This window comes from Rhinoderma darwinii, chromosome 3 (genome assembly GCF_050947455.1).
Source record: "Rhinoderma darwinii isolate aRhiDar2 chromosome 3, aRhiDar2.hap1, whole genome shotgun sequence".
Taxonomy (NCBI): domain Eukaryota; kingdom Metazoa; phylum Chordata; class Amphibia; order Anura; family Rhinodermatidae; genus Rhinoderma; species Rhinoderma darwinii.
This window is the reverse complement of record NC_134689.1, coordinates 140511909-140527933: the sequence shown is the minus strand read 5'-3', so window position 1 is coordinate 140527933 and position 16025 is coordinate 140511909. Positions and strand designations below refer to the sequence as shown.

General features: G+C 38.0%; 1 protein-coding gene and 1 long non-coding RNA gene across 5 annotated transcripts in view; one reads left to right on the top strand and one right to left on the bottom strand.

The window, feature by feature from the left end:
• Positions 1 to 10983, top strand: part of MGAT4C (MGAT4 family member C) — a 184026-nt gene extending 173043 nt beyond the window's left edge. For all 4 annotated transcript variants that reach the window (XM_075860090.1, XM_075860093.1, XM_075860091.1 and 1 more), the window contains 3 exons: positions 4460 to 4609; positions 6549 to 6690; positions 9320 to 10983. In XM_075860090.1, coding sequence (XP_075716205.1) covers positions 4460 to 4609; positions 6549 to 6690; positions 9320 to 10476 — 1449 coding nt within the window. In that variant the 3' untranslated portion in view covers positions 10477 to 10983. The remainder of the gene's footprint in view (positions 1 to 4459; positions 4610 to 6548; positions 6691 to 9319) is intronic.
• On the bottom strand, positions 9295 to 12364 carry LOC142751116 (uncharacterized). Its single transcript, XR_012882712.1, has 5 exons — positions 12094 to 12364; positions 11471 to 11541; positions 10312 to 10405; positions 10037 to 10180; positions 9295 to 9343 (listed from the first exon to the last, which is right to left on the bottom strand). It is a non-coding gene; the product is annotated as an uncharacterized LOC142751116 (long non-coding RNA).
• Between the last annotated feature and the right edge of the window lie 3661 nt (positions 12365 to 16025).

Below are 16025 nucleotides of genomic sequence, written 5' to 3'. Positions count from 1 at the left end.
TAAAAAGTTGTGGCTCTCGGAATTTGGCGACACAAAATAAATGTTCTTTTTTTACATTTAGTTTTTTACTTGTAAAAGTAGTAAAATATAGAAAAAACTATATATATTTAGTATTTTTATTGCACAGTGAATTCCGTAAAAATGGCGCGCAAAAAACCATAGAGGAATTGCTGTTTTTTTTCATTTTCTACCCCACAAATAATTTTTTTCCCGTTTCCTAGTACATTATATGGCAAAATAAATGGTGCTACGAAAAACTACAACTTGTCCCGCAAAAATCAAGCCCTCATAGTACTATATAGACGGAAAAATAAAGACGTTATGGCTTTTGGAAGGTGGGGAGAAAAAAACTAAAATGAAAATCTGAAAAATGGCTGCGGAGGGAAAGGGTTAAGACAGAAAGACCCACAAACAAGCAATAACTGAAGACGCTGCAGTAAAGGCCTGGCAAAGCATCACAAAGGAGGAAACCCAGCGTTTGGTGATGTCCATGGGTTCCAGACTTCAGGCACTCATTGCCTGCAAAGGATTCTCTACAAAGTATTAAAGACATTTTGGTGATGTTAATTTTTCCAATTACTTTTGAGCCCCTGAAATGAGGAGGCTGTGTAGAAAAATGGTTGCAATTTCTAAACTTTTCACAGGATATTTTTGTTCAACCCCTTGAATTAAACCTGAAAGTCTACACTTCAATTACATCTCAGTTGTTTCATTTCGAATTCAATGTGGTGGCATGCAGAGCCTAAATCATGAAGATTGTGTCATTGTCCAAATAATTCTAGACCTAACTGTGTATATATATATATATATATATATATATATATATATATATATATATATAGATAGATACCATAAACACAACAAAAATTGAACAGCACATTCCAACTAAATGATACAAAATACGCAGGTGCAAGTATTTTGTATCATTTAGTTGGAATGTGCTGTTCAATTTTTGTTGTGTTTATGGGATCCATATATGTGGGGTTAGTGACTGCCTCCACTTGTTGTTCTTGCACTCCTCCCACTCTGCCCTGGGTGATTTTAATCAGTTCAATGCTGGATCCTACCATCCCCAGGTATATCTGTAGGCTTAGTCCCAGTTCTGGGTGTATGTGCAGCGTAGGTTCCCACCTTACAGAGGTCGCCTTGTCGTGGCAGGTGGGCTAACACTTTTTGATCAAAATGTGCACTAAGAACCTCCCTATTTGTAGGTAGATTTAGCTTTAGTGCATATCTATTTATATTTAGTGGTTTAGGTGGCATTAGTGTTGCAGGGTGCTGTCGCCATTTTTTTATATCTGCTATATATATATATGCACTGTAGAAAAAACCTCTCTGTGGGTGCAGGGCAAAAAACGCAGTGAAAAACACTTTCTCTGCCTCCCATTGTTGTCAATGAGAGGTCAGAGACAGAAACGCCAGAAGAATGGGCATGTCACTTCTTTTTCCCGCAAGCATTTTTTTTCTGCTCGCGAGAAAAACACGCCTCCGCCTTTCGTTGAAATAAATAGGAGGTGATTTTCGCCCGTTTTTTTGCCGCGCCAAAGAGGGCCTAAGTATTCTATCATGATTGGGTCTGTTCCACAGGACTGGCGCATAGCAAATGTGGTGCCAATATTCTAAAAGGGGTCAAAGTTGTAAGTTTAACCTTCATTGTGCGTAAAATGTTTGCGGGCTTTCTAAGAGATATTATTGTAGAGTATCTTAATACAAATAAACTGTTAATGCAGCATTAGCATGGGTTTGAGGGATCGGTCATGTCAAACCAATCTGATTCGCTTCTATGAGGGGGCAAGTTCTAGACTGGACCTGTGTAAGGACGTGGATGTGGTGTATCTAGACTTTTCAAAGGCGTTTGATACTGTGCCGCGTAAAGGTTTGTATATAAAATGAAAATGCTGGGACTGGGGGAAAATATGTGTAAATGGGTCAACAACTGGCTCAGTGATAGAAAACAGAGGGTGGTTATTAATGGTACATTCTCAGAGTGAGCCACAGTTACCAGTGGGCTTCCACAGGGGTCAGTATTGGGCCCTCTTCTTTTTAATATGTTTATTAATGACCTTGTAGAAGGATTACAGCGTATAATTTCAGTGTTTACAGATGATACTTAGCTTTGTAAAGTAATCAACACAGAGGAGGATAACGTAATACTGCAGAGGGATTTGGGGAGGCTGGAGGTTTGGGCAGAGAAATTTCAAATTAAGTTTAATGTCGATAAATGTAAGGGTATGTGCACACGATAGCAGGCATTTACGTGTGAAAAGACAGACTGTTTTCAGGAGAAAACAGCTGCCTCGTTTCACACGTAAATGCTCCTCCTCGCATTTTGCGAGGCGTCTGTGACGCTCGTAAATCTTGAGCTGCTCTTCATTGAGTTCAATGAAGAATGGCTCAAATTACGTTGCAAAGAAGTGCCCTGCACTTCTTTGCCGAGGCAGTCAATTTACGCGTCGTCGTTTGACAGCTGTCAAACGACGACGCGTAAATTACAGGTCGTCTGCACAGTACGTCGGCAAACCCATTCAAATGAATGGGCAGATGTTTGCCGACGTATTGTAGCCCGATTTTCAGGCGTAAAACGAGGCATAATACGCCTCGTTTATGCCTGAAAATAGGTCGTGTGAACACAGCCTTAGGGTATGTTCACACGTAAAAACGGCTGAAAATTCCGGAACTGTTTTCAGAGAAAATAGTATGTTCACACTCTGTGTTTTCAGACGTTTTTTCAGTGCGTAAACGCCTGAAAAGACAAAAGCTGAACGCTTCCAAACATCTGTCCATTGATTTCAATGGGAAAAACAGCGTTTCGTTAAGACGGGGCATTTTTTTGTGTCAATAGAAAAACAGCTCCAAAAACAGCTACAAAAAAACGCATCAAAAAACGTTTGATACTTTAAAAACGGCTGAAAATCAGAGGCTGTTTTCCCTTGAAAACAGCTCGGTATTTTACAGCCGTTTTTACTTTAGCTTGTGAACATAGCCAAGCAGCCTCTGATTTTCAGACGATTTTGAAGCCGAATATGAAGCTTCTTTTAATTTGAAACTTCTTTTGAGGTGTTTTTTGAGGCGTTTTTCATAGTGTTCAATGGAAAATCAGCTAAAAAAAAAATGCCTCAAGAAGTAACATGCTACGGGTATGTTCACACGGCCCTTTTTCAGCCGATTTTCAGCCGTTTTCTAAGCAACTGGCCTTTTTTGCAGCGTTTTTTACGGCCGTTTTTGGAGCTGTTTTTCTATTGAGTCAGAGAAAAACGGCTCCAAAAACTGCTCAAGAAGTGACATGCACTTCTTTTTACGAGGCATTTTTTTACGCGCCCATTTTTAAAAACACGCCGTGGGAACGGAATGCCGTTTTCCCCATTGAAATCAATGGGCAGATGTTTGTAGGCGTTTAGCCCCCACATTTTTAGCTATTTTTCGGGGAGTTTACGACCAGAAAAACGTCTGAAAATAGCCCGTGTGAACATACCTTTAATGGACCTGTGTCTTTTTTCAACCTTATCATCTATGTAACTACTATGTAACAAAAAACAAGCCCTCACACAGCTACATTGAAGTAAAAATAAAAAAGTTATGGCTCTCGGAATGCAGCGATTCAAAAATGACTTTTTCCCACAATACTATTTTTTTTTGTGCAAAAGTACAAAAAAACTAAAAAAAATATTATCTTATTTGGTATCATCGTATCCACATCAATCCATAGAATGTTATTTTACTGCACAGTAAACAGTAAAAAAACAAACAGAAAAAATAATGGTGAAATTGCGTATTTCTCCAAAATTTCTTTTATAAAAGCTAATTAATAAATTATATGTACCCCAAAATACAACTCGTCCCACAAATACCAAGCCCTCATATAACTACATAGATGGAAAAATAAAGAAGTTATGGCTCCTGGAAAGCGAAAACAGAAGACGGGCTCATTGACGTTCTGTGTTATCCCATCATCAGGCTCATGACGTGTGCCGATTACAACTGTGGTGCAGAGCTTTTAGTTGAGCGTTTCCACCTCTTTGTTTCAGTGATGGTGACGCCTCATTCAGAGGAATGGAACTGATCTTCCGTTGTAGAAATTTCTGCAACATACTTTGCCGCGTGTTGATCAACCCTAAGCACTTAGTACAGACTGTACAATAGTGAAGAGGCGCAAAGCTAATTCATCTCCATTTTGTCAATGTATCTTCATTATCTGGTATCTGATATTTTCTCTACTTTCATAAGCACAAGATGTCTAGACATACAGTATGTGATCTATTTTATAATGCCTCTCATGTGTCCCATTTTATGTATAATGTCAGTCCTGTATAGTCTAATGTAATGAAATTGCTACATTCATGATAAAAAATGAAACTTGCCACTGCTATAGTATTAATGGTTAGAAATTTTACTAGCATAACAAGTGATACCGTACGGCTGAGCGACACACTAAATATGTATTTTCCATGTCTTTCATTAGGAAATATATGTATTTATTCATACGACGACTGAATCTAAATATCTGGATAAAATGAGATGTTTTCGAAAACGCTCAGCATTACCAGTCCTTGGGGTTCTAATCTTTTGCCTGCTGTTCATGAACTTGTACATTGAGGATGAATACATTGTGGTAAGAAATAAAGCAATTATTACCGTTGTGATCTTTGTGAATATTATTAGTTTGACCATGCCCACATTTGAGATTTCAGAATTATGTTAAGATGCAACTTACCGTAAATGCCATTTGATGTCAGTGACAAATATGTATATAAATCCAGGGGCAGAATAAGAAACCACAGGTCACCTTAGTTACCCTTAGAATGAGTTTCCACCTTACTAATGTCACATTTCCTGTTTTCAGAGCTGGTCTGAGACGTAGACGAGGGTTAATATCTTGAGTGGTTTGCTTGCTGTCACTGAATTATCCAATTTAGTCTCCTATATAACACCCTTGGTGTGAGACCTCTTTGCCAGAGATTAACTTCCTGTGACTCATTAGTTATTTGACTGCTTTTAGGTCTTTTTGTTTACCTTGTTGTCTGACCCCTGCTTCTCTGACCATTCTCTTGTATTCCGATTTTGTACCTCATTTGATTTATAGTGTTTTGACCTCTGACTGCCTGACTTATCTTGTGTTTCACTGCATTGTTCTACTTTACCTCTCTGTTATTATCTCTGCTTGTCTGACTACTCTACCTGTCCACTCCACCTGTCCGCTCCACCTACCAGCAGCTGCCAGGCGAAAGCAAATTGACCCTTTCTCCTGCAGGATCACTCAGTATCTAGATTGCCCACTGCCTGAGTTTCCTGTCAGGTAGCAATGCCACGTCTCATTTAAATTGCCCTGGTAGGCAGGGTTGGTTCTCTCCTCTTGCCTAGTCTGACAGCTTGCGCCAAGTCTGGTTGTGGGTGCGCTTGTGCTGGACTGGTATTTTGTCAGTATCATTACAACTACCAAGACTTTCAGCAGCAAATGAGTACAGGACATAAAAAAATTATATGCTTATTTTCATCCCTACTGCTCTGTATGTCATAATCTTCTTTCATTGATCTCCTAGTGATCTTATATTTTCTACTGCCCAATTTTACATCTTCAGAGTGATCAATAAAGCACCTAACTTATCTGTGTATGTGACCCCCTTTGGTAGATGCTATGTCTACAGACTTGTTTTTCCAGCACATCCCACAGATGCTTAAATTTGGAAAGTCAACACATTGAACTTTTTGTCTTGTTCCACAAACCATTCCTAAACAATTTTGTGAGTGTGGCAGAGGGCATTATTCTTCTAATGATAGTGCCCACTATCATTAGGGAATACCATTGATATGAAGGGATGTACTTGGTCTGCAACAATGTTTAGATAAATAAGTGTAAAAGCAACATCTACATAAATGCAAGAACACAAGGTTTCTCAGCAGAACATTGCCCAAAGCATAACACTGCCTCCGCTGGATTGCCTTCTTCCTATTGTGCCACCCTGGTGCCATCTTTTCCTCTGGTAAAAGACACCCATGATGTAGATAAAAACATGATTCATCAGACCAGTCCAGCTTCTTCCATTGCCCCATAGTCCAGGTCTGATGCTTGTCCCTCGGTCGCCCTTCTTTGGATCACTTTTGGTAGGTACTAACCACTACATACCAGGAACACCCCGCAAGATCTGCCGGTTTGGAGATGCTCTGACCTGGTTGTCTAGTAATTACAATTTGACCATTGTCAAAGTCGCTCAGATCCTTACTCTTGTCCATTTTTCCTGCTTCCAACACATCAAATTCAAGAACTGACTGTTCACTTGCTGCCTAATATATCCCATGGTTTGACAGGCGCCATTGTAACTAGACAATCAATGTGATTCACTAATGTTATGGCTAAACTGAGTAATCATATACTAAGAATTATTCATCAATCTGTTAAAATAATGAAAAACAATTTGACAGAAGATGTGAAATTTCATAATTATAGCAGCTTTATTATTGTTCCTTTTAATTTTGTGGTAAATGTATTATTTGTGCATTGTATAAATTAATCAAATTATTTATCTTAACTTATCTTTGTGTTTTTGATGTAGGAAGAAGATAAAAAACGTAGAGACGCTTCAAATCACCAATTAAGCTCAGATTCATATGCCAATACAGTCAGGGAATTCTCTAACTTCTCATCTATAAATGTAACATATCAGATCTTAGCTGGCATACCAATAGCAAGAAAACGTAAGTAATGTGCATAATATTTTCGAGAACGCCTCATTTTTGGGTTACTAATGTATGATTTCAAATCAAGGAGCCATTGACTCCATGTTTTATGCAATTGCTGTGCTTTTGATGCTGGACCTGCCTCAATTTCCATATTATGTAGTGAGTCACATACAGTGCTATCATAACTCTGTGTACTGATGGAGGTGTGGTGATTCTGTAGTCTTTGTGCTCTACATGGAGTTTGTCCCTTATAGCCAATACATCTGCCGATTTTCAGTAAATTACATATAACTGAAATAATATTTATTTTGTGAATTAAATAAATGCATTCTATTATTCTTAATTCATAGTTTAAAATGTCGATTTTTATTTATTTTCTAAAGAATAAGTGTTAAAATATTGTCAAAACACTTATCAATACATGATACTAAGAAACACTTTTATTTCAAAGAACAAAAATGAGGAGGGGAGTACTCTGCTTCAAATGCACAAACGCCTGTTCTACCAAGTGACATTTTGACTCTAATCAGAGACGTTTTTTAAGTATTGCTAGGAAGAGGTTCTTGCTAGAGACAAAAGCTGCTTAGTTGAATAGGCATTTTTCACTTTTATGTCAAGTACTCTCCTCCAACATTCACTAAATTACATATGGTACTGCAGACTAGGTAGTTCTTGGAGTGCACGAACATTATTTTTTTATCACTGTGCTGCTGTTGTTTTCATCTAGTGGAAAATGGCTAATTTTTTTTACTGTTGAATTCATACAAAATCCAACAGGAAAAACCTCTGTATGCCTCAGGATAAAACCAAAGGCATTCAGAGGTACAGCATGACCCCATAGACTTCCATGGGTGCCGTATTATGGCTTCAGGCAACTTGGAGATTGAAAGGTACGATGCCTTAGTGGTTAGCAGTCTTGCCTTGCAACACTGAGGTCCTGCTTTTAAAGGCTATGTACACCTTTGACATTGGATTTTTTTCCAAAAAATTGTGCATCAGTGGGATTGGTGCAACTTCCTAATTACATCTTATTAAAAATTATTTTTACTTTTTGAGATACAGCGGCTTTGTATTCTGTATACAGAGCAGTTGTGTCTAGCGTTTAAACCTGGACGGATTCAGGTCTCAGCACACGATACACTGCTCTGTATACAGGATACAAAGCAGCTGTATCTCAAAAAGTAAAAATATTTTTTAATAAAATGTATTTAGGAAGTTGCACCAATCCCACTGATGCACAATTTTATTAAAGAAGAAATAAAAAAAAGGTGTACATAGCACTTAAATGTGACCAAGGGCAACATTTGCTCAGGGCACACCTGGTTCCTCCCAAATAGTCCGATGGCAATCCAGCTTCAACAACACCTTCCCTATTTTTTAATTCAGCAATAATTTTTGCAAAAATTAATGTAGGAAGAAAACCTTTTTAAATTTATGTTCACACCTTTTTGGTGAATGTTTAGGGTATACTTAAAAGGGTTTTTCCCCTTTAGGGTTTTAACCACAGGATATGTCATAAATGTCAGATAGATGCGGGTTCCATCCCTGGGACCCGCACCTATCTCTAGAATGGTGCCCCGTTCTTCTGCTCAGTGTTGTGGCTGAAGCACGTGATGTCCGACCATGAATTACAAAAATAGCGTAACTCGCTGAGCTATACTGTTTACGTAAGTCCCATAGAACTGAGTGGTAGTTACGGAAGCAGCATATAGTAGGTCGCATGCTGCTTCCATAACTGCCCATCACTACTATGGGAGTTACAGAAACAGCATAGCTCAGTGAGCTACGCTGTTTCCGTAATTCATGGTCGGGAATCACACGCTACAGCCACAACAGAGAGCAGTAGAACAGAATTTAGTGGGCCCCATTCTAGAGAAAGGTGCGGGTCCTGGACGTGGGACCCGCATCTATCTGACATTTATGATATATCCTGTGGTCATTTCATAAATGTTTCTGATTGGAAAACCCATTTAAATATACTCTAAACAATGCTCCTGACGCATATGTCCATAGGGTAAAATGGGTCTGATGTATGCTAAAGAGTGGTATGTTTTGCAATACCTAAATTTTTACTGTATTGAAATGCTCAGTCGCTTTCAAATACAGGTGGATAACACAAAAACGTAGACCGCACAGTATGACATACAGTTGCATATGTTAGAGCTATACATTTCTTCAGGAGAATAGGTCAGATACATTTCCCAGGGTATACAAATATAAACAAAAAACAAGGTGTGAACAGAGCCTAAAGTAGATAAAACAGATGCAACATGCTGCCCTTTAGTAATAAACCGAGATAATTTTGATCGTATATTACAATTAATTCTTGCCAACTGTCTGGGAAATATGCCAATGCCAATATGAAAGCCTACCCACAATCCATTGTAATTCATCAATATTGAGTTTTAGTAAATTACAGTTCTGACTACAGCACTAGAAATCGTCCTCTTATGATGTTAAGTACTAGATTATTTAATCAAAGGAAAGCATAATAAATCTCTAAATGTATTCCATATTAAAGAGGTTAGATCCTTAGAACACGGTCTTAACCATCCAAAGCAATTTTATAAGAAATGCAGTGCTTTGTTGTATAAAAAATAAAAACGAACAGTATGAATGCTCACTGTCCTTTATTTTTGCGTAGGTTTTCTAACAATTGGCCTATCATCTGTAAAAAGGAAAAAAGGAAATTATTTACTTGAAACTATCAAGTCTGTATTTGAGCAGTCAAGCTATGAAGAACTGAAGGAAATAGCTGTAGTCGTTCATTTAGCTGATTTTGATCTAGCCTGGTGTGAAAGCATTGTACAAGATATATCAAGAAAATTCTCCCATCATATTATTGCAGGAAGACTAGCAATTATTCATACTCCTGTACAGTACTATCCTGTATTAGAAGGCTTGAAAAGAAATTATAATGATCCTGATGCCCGGGTAAAATTTAGATCTAAACAAAATGTTGACTATGCTTTCCTACTAAATTTTTGTGCTAATCTCTCAGATTATTATTTAATGCTTGAAGATGATGTTAGATGTGCCAAGAACTTCTTGACAACAATTAAAAAAGTTATTAATTCCAGAAAAAGATCAAACTGGGTGACCTTGGAGTTCTCAAAACTAGGATATATCGGTAAACTATATCACACCCATGATCTACCACGACTAGCCCATTTTCTACTTATGTTCTACCAGGAAATGCCTTGTGATTGGTTGCTTATTCATTTTAGAGGCCTGTTAGCTCAAAAAGAAGCAATTCGGTTTAAGCCATCTCTTTTTCAGCATATGGGATATTATTCATCGTATAAAGGTGCGGAGAATAAACTGAAGGATGATGACTATGAAGAGGACTCACTTGACATACCTGATAACCCCTCTGCAATTCTTAGCACAAACATGAATACATTTGAAAATTACGAGGTTAATAGGGCTTATAGTAGCGCCGAAGAATATTTCTGGGCCAAGCCTCCTTCTAGTGGTGACTTTTATCACATTGTGTTGGAGAAACCTATAAAAATAAGCAAAATCAAAATAAGCACAGGAACAGAAGATCGTCAAAATGATATTCTACACCATGGGACCTTGGAGGTTGGAGAAAGATTGGTTGGGACTAAAAAGAACAAAAAATGTACAACGTACCTTCGATTAGGAGATTTCATCAATGGAAATTTTGAAATGGACAAGATAGATCGTAAAGTTCTTTTTAATATTGACTGCATTCGGATCTTAGTAACTAAAAATCAAAATGAATGGCTAATTATTAAAAGCATAAGTGTTTGGACTACTGAGACATTGAACCAATAAATAATTTGCTGCCTTCCTCATGGAAGAAAGACATTTCAGTTGAATGCCAACTGGTCTTTTTCACTTATGGACTACTTTTTTGGTAATATGTGAAATGCAAATGGCAAATTAAATGTGAAAAGGCTCTTTATTTTTTACTATTTCTGTCAGGCAATAGTGTTTTTGAATGTCCTCAATTTTATATCAAACAGAAGCATACTTTTCCTATAATTTAAAGATAATTTTTGTAGCCTATTTATTTTAGGATTGTATGTGTTAAATCTATGGGAATGTCAGTAAGGACATACATAACCTGTCTTGCATTTATGTTTGTCTTGTCTTTATGGTACAGTATTTTACTACCTCTATTTTCTTTCTATATTGAGCCTATGTTTCTTTACCATGATCTTAAAAGTTTAATGCACAAGACAAAAGACAAACCTAATTAAACACTGTGATTGAACACTGTGGATGAAATCTTTTTATTTTATGCTTTACTACCAGTTGTTACAAATAAATCCATTAAACTTTGGTTGAAATGCTAATGTGTGTTATTTATTAGAATGTTTGGGCAATAAACATTTTAGTGTTACCTTTACCATATATCTAGAAATGGCAATATGTTTTTAAATAAGTTACAAATGGGATCTTAAAAGGCTGTTTATTTGGATTTTGTATATTAATATATTTATCAAGTTTATTGCCATTTGTACAGTGTACAGTTTAATTTTTACTGTGTTAAGTACTACAATAATATTAGTTGCCACAGTAAAATATAGGGTATAGTTATTCAAAGGGTTAGGGGAGGGACAGTGAATCCTGGAGGGGTTGTAAACACTAGCAAGCTGAGGTGCTGCTAGTTTCTGCGGCCTGTAATATTTGATGGTTTGACTATAACTGCCCAATCAGGCTCTTTCCTTCTGGTCCTCTGTGCTTGTTCAGGGTCCTGTGTGCATATTCTCTTAGATTTAAAGAGCCAGCACCCAATATTTCCTGTTGATGATGTCACACTCACCTATATTCTAGCTCAGATGATCATACAGTTGCTATGGTTGCCATCTTAAATCACGGAAAGCCAAACATTTTCTGCAGACAAATTGAAAAACCAAAATGAATGATTGAGATGATAAGTCATATATGTCTATAGCTCATATTGCAAACATTACATTACAGCCTTTATTGTGAATTGTAAAATTTTAATTCCAGTTATAATAATCTGTCAATGCTCCTGACTGCTGACCAGACACTGACCAAAAGTTAATTATTTTTATGGACTGTCCATGAATTTGGCCACAGTTGGTAACCTAGGCGGGTGCCTGGGCAATTAGGTTCCTAGAGTTCCTATTTCATAGACTTGCCCTGGTGTATGCATTTGTTGATCTGGCTTAATAATCTGTTGTGACCCAACTTATTCTTAAAAAAGTTATCTTCCTGCACTGACCTGTCTGCTACGTATCACTTTGATTCTCATGAGTCTTTACCTTACCGTAGTGGTCAGTTGTTGCTATAGAAGACTAGTCTTGTGACCATACTAGAGGTTTTCCAGCCTATACCTCTGTGAGGGTGTTAAAACGGTGAAGACAAAGACTTACAATTTAGCCCTAAGCCCAAATCCTATTACAATTGAATATCACTTGCCTGTCCGTCACAGGGGTGGTGGAAGATATAAGATGGGAGGAGGATAGTGGCTGGAGAAGTATATTGGTTAGTCTGACGTTTCACAACTGTATGGAAAAAGCTCTTTCTGATATTGATGCTTCTATCTTTGATGCTAAGTTAGAAGGTTTTTGTTTTGTATTTGCATTTTCGCATGCTGTTGCCTGAGTTTTGCCATTGAAAGATGTTGTGGCCATGAAGACTGTGGTTCCTCATGCAGTGTGTAGGTGATCTTCCCCTAGGAGACCTTACCCTATGATGCATTCAGAGGACTAAAAGATGTGTTGTCAGGGGCATTGTTTCTTACTGACCATGTTACTATACCATACTAGGATATTGTCAGTAAGAATACTTTCAGAGGCATATCTATAAAAGTTTAGGAGCTTAGTCTTATATTTACATACGTGGACATAAGAATATTTGATCTTTAATAAAGCATTACATAAAGATAAGGATATGTAATTTAAAAAAAAACTCACATTTACTTATTAAATTTATTAAACAAAAAAGAATCAAATATATACTATTTCCTTAATTTACCTCTAAGAAGTCAAATAAGAATAAGTTGTACCAGATCAGATGTAAATGGTTGGAACAATATTGGAGGAACTTGTCTTAATTAAATCTCAGACATTTAGTTTGGTTTTGTCTTTGCTCTTTACATTACCCTTATCTTTACATGCTGTTTCAATTAAAATGAAACATTGATATGTCCCCATATATTAAAAATGTTATAACTTTACATGGGATATTCTTAATTTTTTAATAAGCTGCTATTTATTTGGGTGTAGGTAGCCTTCTTGGGAACACTCAATTCCAGTTTATTAAGTATTTTAAGAAGAAAAGGAATAAAAGTAAGCAAAAATGATATAAAGAGGCACTGTCACCAGATTTTGCAAAAAAACGCCCCGATGTAACGAACACAATACACGCCCAGTTGTACTTTTACTTTAAACACGCCCAGTTGTACTTTAGAAAGCCTCATTTACATAAATATAAAAATGGTCATAACTTGGCCAAAAATGCTTGTTTTAAAAAAAAAAAAAAAACGTTACTCTTATCTCCATTGCAGCGCCGATCTGCTGCAATAGGAGATAGGGGTTGCAAAATCTGGTGACAGAGCCTCTTTAAAGGTCAGAGAATTTATTGTGCTTGTCTGAAAATACAAGCTTCAGCAAAATGCTGCAGTTTTACTGAGAAGACAATACTTATAGTGAAGACAAGTTAGGAGTATTAACCCCTTAAAGTCCAAGTCATTTTTTATTTTTCATTTTACACCCCGCATTCTATGAGCCATAACTTTTTTTCGTTTTCCATCAATGAAGTGGTGTGAAGGCTTGATTTTTTCGGGAGAAGTTGAAGTTTCTATTGCCACCATTTAAAGTACCATATAATGTATTGGGAAACTGAAAAAAACATTATGTGTGGGGTGGAATTGGATCCGATTACGGCGATACCAAATTTACATAGGTTTTCTTTAATGTTTTACTCCTTTTACAAAGAAGAAACTATTTGTAATAAAAAAATAATTTGTTGCTATTTACTGTAAGCCATAACGTTTAATTTTTTTTGTCAATTAAGCGATGTGGGGGCTTATTTTTTGCGGCACGAGCTGTGGTTTCTATTAGTCCCTTTTGTTGGTACATACAACCGCTAAGTTGACCATAAAACTGCGATTCTGGCATTTTATATTTTTTCTTTTTTGGCATTCAACGTGCGTGTCAAGTAATGCTATATTGTAATATTTCTGACTTTTATGGACGCAGCGATACCCATTTTGTTTATTTGTATTTTTTACATTACTTTAGAGGAAAAATGGGAAAAGGTTTTTACATCACTCCATACATCACCCCCCGCACCATGACGTGCAGTTGGGTCATGGTAAAGGGGTCTTCCAGTTTCAGGAAATTAATTTAATCTTTTGTATAATTAAATGTTATACAATTTTCCAATATAATTTCTGTATTAATTCCGCAAAGTTTCTAGATCTCTGCTTGTTGTTATTCAGTAGTAACATTTATTGTTCCCTTCCAGTGGATAAAATTGTGTCCTGGTCATGTGATGGACACACAGGTCCTGGGAGTGTTAGATGACACAGCTCTGATACACATAATGTAACTGTAATGATCCCAGCCATTGGCGTTATTATAGGGTTCGCAGTTGCGATCTGGCATCTAAGCCAGGGTGCCCACATGCCCTTTTTACTTTTACTACACTGTGCACTGTACAGACCAACGTGACGTCCGCAGCAACGTGACGTCCGCCGAGGAGGCCAAGAGCAGGGGATTGCAGGCCAGAACATGGGCAGGCTCTAATGACTCCCAGAAAGTGCTACTGGGGGGGGACGGGACGAAGTCAGTGATGCTCGCCTAGGTCATGACCAGGTCAATGTTACTGACTCCGCCCGCCTCTGACTGCACCACCCACCATCACTTTCTGGGAGTCAGGAGAGTCTGCCCATGTCCTGCCCCAAGTTCCTGAAAGGGGGGGGCGTAAGAGATTAAAAGATTATGAGGTTTCTTACTGCTGGGGCCCTGTACCTAAGCCTACCATGTGCTAGGATTAGATACAGTGCCCAGCAGACCGTATCACACATGGGCCCTGTACCTAAGCCTGTCACGTGTCATACTGTCTGCTGGGCTCTGTATCTAAGCCTACCATGTGTAATACTGTCAGCTGGGCCCTGTATCTAAGCCTACCATGTGTAATACTGTCTGCTGGGCCCTGTAACTAAGCCTACCATCAGGGGCATAGCTAAAGGCTCATGGGCTCTGGTGCAAAAGTTCAGCTTAGGCCCCCCCCCTTCCCCGCAACTTCTCTTTATGGCCGATGTCTGTGGCCCATCTGTAACTTACAGCTGCATCGCTGGGTTTCTTAAGTGACCCATTGATGCAGCATTAGCAGCCAGAGGCGTTGCAATGGTCAGAAAAGATCATGGGAACAAACTCAAAGACATATACTTTGTACCGCCCCCGCATACCTTTAAATAATGCAGCCCCCAATAAGTGTCAAATACCAGTTCTACACAGTGAATAGTGTGCATAGTACAGTTACATCCAATAACTTACATGTGACGTCTTCTCTTTCCCTTCTCTTCTCAACATCTTCCAAGTTCCAGTCATGACTCGTTTTTGCGCACACACTTCCTATTCTGTTGCTACCAGCAGTGCTTCTACAGAGTTACGCTATATTCACACAGGGCGGATACGCTGCAGCACAGGGATTCCAGATGAAAAACTGCACCAAATTGTGGTGCAGTTTTTCGGCCGGAATTATTTTTTTTTCGGAGTTGAATTGCTGCTTCTCCGGCGCAAAAAAACACAACATCTGCTATTTGTTGCGGGTTTTACATCCCCATTGAATTCAATGGGGAAAACACGCGAAAAAAAAATAAAATACAATTAACATGCTGCGGATTAAAAATCACACCGCAGATCAATTTCTGAGCAGATTTTCCCGCTCGTCATTTATGCAGCGTGTGGATGAGATGTGATTAAATCTCATCCACTTTGCTGCTACTGTATTAACCTGCAGCTTTTTCGCAAAAAAATCTGTTACGGAAAATCTGCAGTATCTACGCTACGTGTGAACTTACCCTTAAAATATTCAATTTTGTGCCCCAAAGTAATAATCCCCTCTATGTCCCCCAAAGTAATAATACCCCCTGCAGTCTGCTGAGACAGACTGAGAGGTCCGCTGCCGCCCGCGTTCTATCTTGACATGTGTTTGTATATATATATATATATATATATATATATATATATATCCAAGAAAAAGAGACTGGAAGCAGCACTCAGCAAAAAAATGTGAATTTATTCACCCAACACAGCAACGTTTCACTTCCTCCATGGAAGCATTTTCAAGCAGTAAATGAAAACCACACATTGACATATATAGACAGAGCCGCAGCTCAA